The 10,147-nt window shown below is 34.8% G+C and overlaps 1 protein-coding gene across 1 annotated transcript; it reads right to left on the reverse strand.

Annotated features, from left to right (window-relative positions):
- Positions 1–239: 239 nt before the first annotated feature.
- On the reverse strand, positions 240–5,465 carry LOC110884152 (sugar transporter ERD6-like 7). The gene is made up of 16 exons (XM_022131832.2): positions 5,290–5,465; positions 5,151–5,213; positions 4,984–5,073; positions 4,176–4,235; positions 3,961–4,092; positions 3,783–3,858; positions 3,281–3,345; positions 2,777–2,869; positions 2,562–2,642; positions 2,379–2,463; positions 1,719–1,825; positions 1,564–1,623; positions 1,414–1,467; positions 1,158–1,217; positions 928–1,042; positions 240–532 (listed from the first exon to the last, which is right to left on the reverse strand). Exons 1-16 carry the CDS (start codon positions 5,425–5,427, stop codon positions 417–419), a joined length of 1,395 nt encoding a protein of 464 aa, XP_021987524.1. The 5' UTR covers positions 5,428–5,465; the 3' UTR covers positions 240–416.
- Positions 5,466–10,147: the final 4,682 nt, after the last annotated feature.

Here is a 10,147-nt window from a genome sequence, read left to right on the forward strand (position 1 = left end):
AATTTTTAGGTTCGGTGACTTCCGATCCCCCGGTGGAAATTTTCAAGCTTCGCCACTGTATGTTGATGTTTGTATGAGTATACCCTATTAAAAGAAAATTACATATACATATCGGTTTTTTTTAAATGACGTGCCATTCGAAAAATTAGGCCTGATCGGTGGTCCTTCCCGCCCACCCCAAGGCCGCCCCGTACCATAAGCCTAATGGTGTCACGTGATGCTGGTAAAAAAATTGTATATTGCACATTAAAGATATTTGAATTAAATTTACGGATTTTCTATTTGAATCTTTTCTCAAAAGCACTACGGGAAAACTAAACCAAAATGAAAACCACAACATTATTCAACAACTAACCACTTAAAAAATGAAATTGAAACAAGACGTAAAAAACTTTTTATTATATCTAGCATCGTTTCTAGCCATTAATGGCAGCTTGTATCTGTTCTAGTGTTCTTCCTTTTGTTTCAGGTACCATCTTTATCACAAACACAATTGCACCCGCGTTTATTGCAGCGTAAATGATGAATGTCCCTATAAGCAAGCAAACAAGAAAACTAATCATTTCTGACAGAAAAATTATGTTGTATGTGAACATACGGAAAGTGTTCAATTGAAACATGAAAACGTGACTAAATTTACCGTAAACTGTCACAAAAAAAGTTATTGTCACATCTGGTTGACAACTTGACATGAGGTTCGACTGTTGATTATTAATATAATATTCTTTTTAGCTTAAATGGATCGGATGTATGTTATATAGTATCCAATACTCGTTTTTTATGTGTAATATGTGTATCCGACCCTTGAGTGACACCGATTCACCGCACATTTCGTAGAGTGATACACTGAGTCACTGATACCAGTAACAAAAATATGGGCCCGCCACTGCTCACCGAATATGAGATATGTATGTCATGTTATCTTACCATATGAGCTCCAACTCAAGAGAAAATTGAAAGTGAACGAGATTGCCCATGCACCAAACCAGTTCACCAAAGTCGCGAGGCTCCCAGCCGCTCCTTTTATGTTGATCGGGAATACCTAAATACAAAATGATCATACGAGCCAAAGTTAAAGACATTCTTTGCGCGGTAGTAAAATCTCTACTACTTTAGATAAAATAAAACAAAACAAAATGATATCGATGTTAGATTACCTCGGACATTATAACCCATGGAATCGCTCCCATTCCAGCCGAAAACGAGACTATATACAACTATATATACATTTCAACAAAACTTTAGTTAGTAAATGATATTTTTAAAGCGTTGTTAAGAGCATATTGTCACGTCCCGCCTATAATAATCACAAGACTCTGGAATTTTGGGAAGTTCCAAAATTGCTCTTGTAACTATGTGACAATATGGTAAAAAAGTAAATAGTTTGGATATTTGAATGATGTTTATAATTACCAAAATGCCTGTAACTGCAAGTGCTGGTACTGTTGAGAGTCCAATTTCATAAGTCTGATAATAACATGAGATGACATTATACAATATAATTAACATGTATTAGAAAGATTAATAATGAAGTATAAATGATATTAACAAATGGACGATTACCTTCAAGTAGAACGAGAGTGCTGTCGTCAAACATCCCAAAACCAATCCAGTCGCCGAAACCTTGAAAAATGTAGTTAAAAAGCGTCGGTGTTTAGTATACGAAACAAAATGTATTTATGTTGTTTAGTGTTGTGTGTTGGATGTGCTCTTGTTACCAGTAAAAGCGGCTTTCTACCGGCTTTGTCTAGAAAAAGTGCGTTTAACGCGGTAACCACTATTTGTAATAACGCGTAGATTATCGTTCCAAGATCACCAGGAAATCCTGAAAATCACAAAGTGCGGTAAGTTATCTCTAACATCTGACCCCTCATACCTATCAATATAGCGTGTTTCGCCCATAGAGAGCTCACAAATTTATTTATGGTTACACAGGTGAAAACTTCCGAAAAAGGTTAGCCAAAATTCATCTCTCCCAATCACGCTTAACTCGTAAGTTTTCTCTTGTTCGCAACTCCCGAAACACGTTGGTACTATTTGTGGTCAGTATATCTATTGTGTACGGAACAATATATGATTTTCCTAACTAGCAGGCTCAAGGGAAGTGAAATAAAGCAAGGGCTTTGGACCCCAGGTCCTAAAAATTCTAAAAAAAGTTATGTATAGGTACGTTGGGACTCTTAGCCACGGGGTATGTGGTTTATTAATGCATGCGCATAGATGATAGAGGAATCATAGGATCAAAAACAAAAAAAAAATGACGAAAAGACCCTAAGTTTATTATTTGCTTCCGAGTCCAAAGAGCTTGACATGGCCTAAGTGTCATATTATGACTTCGTATTGTTATACGAGTTGAATGTGTTGATGGTTATATATACCTGCAGACTCGAAAATGCTACTCGTGTAGAAACAGATACCGTTGATTCCTCCAAATTGTTGACAAACCATTAACCCGACGCCTATCTTCACATCACAAACCAAAAAAAAAAGAAAAAAAGAAAATGTCATTATTTGAAGTCTTCCTAATAATACTACTGTAATTGGTAACAAGATGTACTTACAATGACAGATCTTGAGTATCTTCTTTGGAAAAGATCCCATAGTTTGGTTTTGGGTAGCTTTTCTAGAGTTTCTATGTAATCCTACAAACAATTACGTAATATGAGGATATATTAAGGTTGTGGGTTCAATCCAATGAGGTAAAATGAGATAATGGGCGCAAAGGGTCGGTTAAGATTGACAGTTATTTGTGAAACAGGTTAACATGAACACGAACCTGGATTTCATCGGCCTCATCAGATATATCAGCATTTTTCCCTCGAAGTTTCCTAAGCGCAACCCAAAACTGTTTTTGGTTTCCTGTCTTAGCCTACACGTTTGTTGTAGACGACAATTTTGACTCAGTTACTTGTGGTTAACTCGTATATATTACGTTTCTTATTTGTAAAGAAAATGGATAAAAAGTGTTTTAATCAACTCATTACAATGCAATGCAACATGACATGTCAACCCGTATTGACAAAACTACTAATGCTCAGTGGTGAAGCTTGTGATTTCTGACCCGATTGGGGGGGGGGGGGGAGCGAAAATTTTCTATACGAAAATCACATATATTACACCACTGAGCGAAAAATTCGGGGGTCCCCCCGGGCCCCTTCTAACCTGCGTCAATGCTAATGCTGACATGTGACCCTCGACTGACTCTTATGTTTTTTTTTCAATTTTTAGCTGTCGTGAACCTTTTTTTCTTAATCTAACACCGTAAAGAAGTGTATCTTACCAACCATCTTGGCGACTCAGGTACGAAAAACAATCCGACCACCAAAACAACGCATGGAACCATCCCTGAAATCATATATGACTTATATTCATCACTATTCGCATAGATAACTGATTAAATAATGATTAAAATCTAAAATAATTGCTAAAGATGAAATAGGTTAAAATCATACTATGTGTGAATTGAAGATTATATAGACCATCTTCTCTTAAAATCAAACATAATACATTAATATTAATATTTGTAATTAAAAAAAGTAGCTAGAATATAATTTTAAAAAAAAAAGTAGCTAGAATATAATTTTAAAGAGAATGTCATTTTAATTTCTACTATTATAGCTAAAAACACAATAGGTTATAATCAATCATAATACATTAATAATATTTATAAATTTAAAAAAAAATCACACATAGCAGTCCTCAACCCAACCCGACCCGACCCATTTTGAAAGGTGTTCTAAACTCAAACCATTTTGTCATTGTATTTTAACTATTATAGTTACCTATCAATGCCAAGATCCTCCATTGTATCATCGTCCCGATCACGAAAGAAAGCGACACAGCTGCACAAATCATAAGCTGCATACACATATTGTCATGTTGATACATTATCACAATTTGCATATGTTATATGTTATATATATATCTGAACTTTGACATGTGCTATATATGGCGTGTTACCTGATTCGCTGCTGTCAACATGCCTCGTAGGTTTTTTGGAGCAATTTCCGCTATGAACACAGGTACTACATACGAAAACACTCCCATCCCGTATCCTGTTGCTAACCTTCCCATATCTAACACCACAAGCCCCTATCATAAGCATAAAAATCTCTTTCGTTTAATCCGACAAGAACATAAACTAGTTAAGAACACGACTTGATAAACATACGTACCTCTGCAAAGTAAATCGCTAGCCATCCGGCAGAACAAAAAGCACTTGATATCCTTAACGCCTGTTAATGCATATTCAAAGTTACTAGCTCCATGTTTCATATATGTTAACACATACATACATGATAGATCAAGTTATTTCATCACCTCAAAGTAAATTTGATAGACTCATACTAAGACCACCTGTAGTGGGGGGTTTTTTGGCGTTTTTTTCCCAAGAAAAACGCCCGGTAACCGCCCCCTGGGGCGTTTTTTTTTTTTTTGAAAAAAAATGGGTGAAGTGTGCTTTTTCTTAACGCCTTGAACTATATCTTTGGCCAATAGCATTTTTTATGGTTTTTATTTTTATTTTTATTTAATTCAATTAGAATATAATTCAAGCCTCACTACACCCCTTTTAACATAATGCCCCACAATGCCCACATGCTGATTGGACCGCCACATGGCGCAACACGCCCAAGGGTCTTCCCCATCCCACTACACATGTTCTAAATGAAATGCAACATGCTCATTTTGTAAAAGATTGTTACACTTGTATAGTTGATAAGATTTAATTATTGGTTCTCATATTCTTTTTATCTATCTTAAATATATAAGTAAGATTAAAAGAAATGTCTTACATCATTAACAATCAATTTTAATAAAAAAAATAAAATACTCATTTCTAGCATTTAATTACATTTTAATTAGATGACCATGGACCTCTTTGACTACTTTAAGGACTCATTTAGCCAAATATCATGATTTTTTTTTTTTTTACAAATCAACCTATCAATGAGTCGAAACTAGCAAAAGATCAAACCTACTTACCCCTTTTCGACCAACGAAATCAGCAATCGGTCCACTTGTTATAGCACCGATCATAGCACCAAATGTCAAGATTGAGCCAAATAACGAATACTGCAGAAAGGCTGATGTAAATATAAACTCTATTAACATTATGATCATGATCGTTTTGGGCTAAAATTCGCGCTAACCTCGGCTAGTGACAGATTTAGATCTTGTGTGATGGACGATTGAGTAGGGGACGAGTAACCCGCCTAGTAAACATAACACCAATAATGATTAGCTCTAAGCACGGTCTCTAGTACATATTAGTCATTTTATAGTACTTACACATGATCCAAAGGCGAAAGAACCACAAACAGCAACAAATGTGGTAAGATAAACCATGAAGTTGCTCGATTTGTTGCTTTCGTGTTTTTCATCGATCGTTTGAGCCACAAGTGGAGTTTGTATCTTGTCTTGAGCCATGATCTCGGTTTTCGCCCTATGGATTTAGTGAAGAAAGATATGCAAATGCAAGCTAGGTGTGTGTTACTGAAGTAGTAGACTTTATATATATGAAGGTGAAGCAACAACATAGTTTGTTTTATTGATGAATATTATTGACAGCTAGATGATATACAACATGACAATAACATGCTAGTCTTAGTATTTTTCAAAGCTCAGAGCGATGAATGTTATATTAGTAACTATTATACAATTAGCATGTGCATGTGGGTTGGTTTGGTTATATACAGTCAGTGGCGGACCCAGAAATTATTTACTGGAGGTGCGAACATGGGTTTTAACCTACATTTTAAGGGGTGCGGTAGGGATTTTTGCCTATAAAATACACTAAAATTTTCTTTTCAAGGGGTGCGCCCGCCCACCTAGGCTATAACCTAGGTCCGCCCCTGTATATAGGGTTAGTTGCTTAAAATAAAGAACGTTCTAATAATAATAACAATAGCAATAGCAATAGCAATAACAAAAACAACTAGGGTGTTTAGAAACCAGTGAAATTAAATAACTAAGTTGTCTAAACCAAAGCAAGTTGGCCGATTTTAGATGTTGCGATATAACGCTTTGGTTCGGAACTTGGAACTGGCCGTGTAAACCGAACCAGTCGTATAACCTCTATAGTTATTTTTAAAATAAAAGGAAAATGTCACATAAATGTAACCAAATTTATCAATTGTTCCAATTAGGTCATCTAATCTCTTTTTGTCTCTTTAAAGTATGTAAACTTTAATTTTGTGTTCTAATAGTGTGTAATTATCAAGTCACCAGGTTATCATTTTCTCTTTCTTATCTTTTAATATTTTCAATGCTTGTATGGATATTATTTATATTAAGTAGGAATTTTATAAAATCAAAATACTTTAATTTCGATGATGCATCCTCCCAAATCTGGACGACATGAGCAGCAAGATATTTGTTTAATCTTCGACGGTACAAAATACTTGTTTGTTTTGTTTTTTATTATCCCAGTTTGTTTTTTTTATACTCAACTAGGATTGCGATCCGCCGCAATGCGGCGGGGATTCTTTAGTTATAAAAGTCAATCAAGGATCCGCACGTTATGGTAAACCTGTCAACGTTCACCCACACATGCACGTTGCGTCGTGTTAACTCGCAAATTTTAGAACAAAACGTAAAAACGTTAAACCAAAGACGTATGTTGCGATGTGTAAAGTCACAAAATTTAGAAACAAGCATAAAGCGAAAAATTTGCGGAAAATGAAAACTATAAAGGACCAAAGTTGAAAGTAAAAAAAGTTATGAGAATAGATTGTAAAAGATAAAAAGTTTTGGGTTAAAAGTAAAAAAACAAATAGTTTTGAGTTAAAAGTAATTTATGAAATACTTTTGGGTGAAAAGTAAAAAAAAAATCAATTTTTTTTGGAAAATCCCCAAAGCCAACGTTACGACAACCATATGCATAACCATTTTTTCTTTGAAAACCCCCTAAAGCACACCTCGCGTTGCGGCACGGTGTAAAACGGTGTCAAATAATACTAATGTCACACAACCGTCATCGACCACCAACACTGACTCGACCTAGGATATGCGTGTTGCAACGAACCTGTCAAACATGGAAAAATAGAGGTAAAAACGTTGAACCACACATGCACGTTGCGTCGTATTAACTCGAAAAATTTAGAACTATACGTAAAACGAAAATTTACGAAAGATGAAAAGTATAAGTGACAAAAGTTGTCAAGTTAAATTGCAAATAATGAAAAGTTTTGGGTTAAAGTTAAAAAAACAAATTATGTTGGGTTAAAATTGTAAAAAGTAAAAACCTTTAAGTTAAAAAGAAAAATCAACTTTTTGTTTTTAAAAACACCCAAAGTAAAATGTACAAGTGATAATGCAAAAAAAAAAGTTGCAAACTTATATATGGAATAATACATACAAAACTCAATGGGTGATTCCAAATTTTGATTTTTGTTATGTGTTTTTCAGTCAAACGACAACCTTTAGAACAAGAAAACTGATTATATTATAAATACAAAAATATTTTTCAAACTTAAAAGTGTTTATTTTATAAATTTTAAAAATAATTTAAAAATCCGCATCATTATTTGTATTTTCTATATTACTATTAAGTTAAAGTTTTGACACATCGTCACGGGTAACCTGATAATTACATAATATTAGAACATCAAATGAAACTTCAGTGACTTTAAAGAGACAAAAAAGTTCTAGTGACTTAATCCGAACAATTATCAAACTTGGTTACATTTCTACAAAGTTACCCCATAATATAAACTATAAAGACTAAGGTTTTAAATAATAAATCAGTTTAATCCGTCGAACTGAAAAATAAACTGCCAAACCATTAGACCATCTAACCGGTAAAAGCGGCTGGTCCGGTCAAACCACCCAACACGAACCCCATAGGTTTGGTTTTAATTATAGTTATTATAATAGTAATAATAGTATAATTTTTAATAATTATCATAATACTAATTAAATTGGTGTTAATAAGTCAGTGTTAAGTAGTTTCCCAATGTATTTATTCTCTTTCTACAAGGCTCTTATTCATGTGACGAACAAATTAAAGAGAATTATACCAACCATACTGGAGCCTTATATGGCGTCATATACCACCATCCAGCCTTATAGCATCGGGGTACACTGTCCTCTGAGCGCCATGAGCAATTTTTTTTTCTCTCCATGATATGCATAACGGCGTGTCATGGTGGTTTCTCTCTCTCTCTCTCACACACACACACACACATATATGCATATTTGAAGGGTATAACCCCACTACACACGCAAGTTATATAACCCAAACCCTCATTTCTTACACATTTGACACGTATCATATAACCCTACATCTATGAGGGTTATAGGACTTGGCTACTCTACACATGGTCTTAGAAGAAGTTTCTTATCGTGTGGAAATGACACGACAAAAAAAAAATTCATTGGTCTAGTTGGAACTAGCATCTCTATCACAAACCCTTCTCACAACCGGTTGCCACCTTCAAATAAGACAAACAACTTTTTCACTTTTAAAATATTAAAATATTACAGAGGGCCACGACCAGTTCATCCTTGCAACCTTGAATTGATTATTATAATATTTTTTGTTTGTCTTTTTATTACTACAATATTTTTCTTTTACCTTATAACTCATATTTATTTATAAAGTATTGATTTAGGTTGGGTTGTGGATGCTAGTGAAAAGTTAGATTGGGTTGGATTGTGGAGAAGGAAGAGAGAGAAATTAGTTTTTTAATAAAAGATTGGGTTGTGATAGTGGATTGTTTAAAAAGAGAGGTCGCGTGGCAATTGGTTCTCTTCAAGCATCAAATCTTGCTCGTCCTTATGAAGGGTGATGGTGTAAGATTAAATATATTACGTATTAATATTTAATCTATAGCCATCATAATCATTTACATTATAGAGATCAAAATATATAATAACCTATTAAATAATTAGTTGGTAATTGTTGATGGACCATATTACCCTTATTAACTAATTAGGTTTCCTCCTGGGTGCTTATATAAGGAGAATTATGTGGAGGTTAAGGGGTTACTCAGTTACACAATTACACACACCCCATTAGCTATAACATCATCAAGTTCGGCCTCCTCTCCAAAAACCGATATCCCTTTTCGGTTTTCTTAGCCCCATCATCAGTTAGCATCCTAAGGAGGAACCAGATCACCTTGACAAAGATGTCGAACTCCATGTCGTCTTCTCTCACTGGATTCGCCTCTGCACTGTCTGCGGTGACAGGTATGTTTTATTGTTTTCCTTCATATATAAACAGAACTGAACCAACATGTGGTATCAGAGCATATGTTGATTAGTCAGTTCTGTTCTGTATCCATAAATCTGGAATAAAACTGGAAAACAGGATTTGAAAAACCATAAGAAAAGATTTTCGGTTTTATCATCCGAGACGTTCATCTCGGATCTGTTAAACAAATCACGGATCATATATTGATTCGTTATAAGTGTTCCAAAATCATCAGTTTAAGAAACATGTTTAAATGTGTAAATAAATTCTAGATTTCGGATGAATGTTTAAGTATTTTTATGATTAGGGTTCATCATGTTCATGAGAAAATTCGAAAATTCTATTATGTTTTGGAATGATTTAGGATTAATGGGTGTTTTTTCCATGTTCGATCTAAATTTATCTTTTAATTTTATATGAAACTGTTATTAGATAAACAGTTACCTTTTTTTTCGAAACATGTTGATAAAATTAGATCATTTTAAAACAGGAAATAATATCCCATAATCCCTTAGATTTCGAATTTTCAGTTATGTTATCACAATAAACAGCTGTAACAAGAAGTTTCGATATCATCAGATTGCGACTAGAGACCATCAGTCTCGACTCGAGACTATAAGGTCTCGACTCGAAATCATAAGGGAGCAAAAGGTCTACAACTCGAGACCATAACGTGCTGACTCGAGACCGTAACGTGATGACTCGAGACAAAGGTCTCGACTCGAGACCGTAACGTGATAACTCGAGACAAAGGTTGCGACTCGAGACCATAACGTCATAACTCGAGACAAAGGTTGCGACTCGAGACCATAACGTCATAACTCGAGACCGTGGTTGCGACTCGAAACCTCATTATTTTAGGCTGTTTAAATGTGAACTAAAGAAAAAAAAATTTCGAGGCTCCGCCCCGAACCCCGGGCGGGGGCACGCTGTCCCCCGCACCCCCCAGCG

The sequence above is a fragment of the Helianthus annuus genome, chromosome 10, assembly GCF_002127325.2.
Source record: "Helianthus annuus cultivar XRQ/B chromosome 10, HanXRQr2.0-SUNRISE, whole genome shotgun sequence".
NCBI lineage: Eukaryota > Viridiplantae > Streptophyta > Magnoliopsida > Asterales > Asteraceae > Helianthus > Helianthus annuus.

What these genes read in the sequence shown, in the direction of transcription:
- LOC110884152 (XM_022131832.2), bottom strand. Translation starts at nt 5,427, where the DNA reads ATGGCTCAAGACAAGATACAAACTCCACTTGTGGCTCAAACGATCGAT. An exon ending in ATGAGGCCGATGAAATCCAG is followed by an intron (nt 2,643 to 2,776) that starts GTTCGTGTTCAT and finishes AATTGTTTGTAG; the next exon opens with GATTACATAGAAACTCTAGA. An exon ending in GTAGAAAGCCGCTTTTACTG is followed by an intron (nt 1,624 to 1,718) that starts GTAACAAGAGCA and finishes ACATTTTTCAAG; the next exon opens with GTTTCGGCGACTGGATTGGT.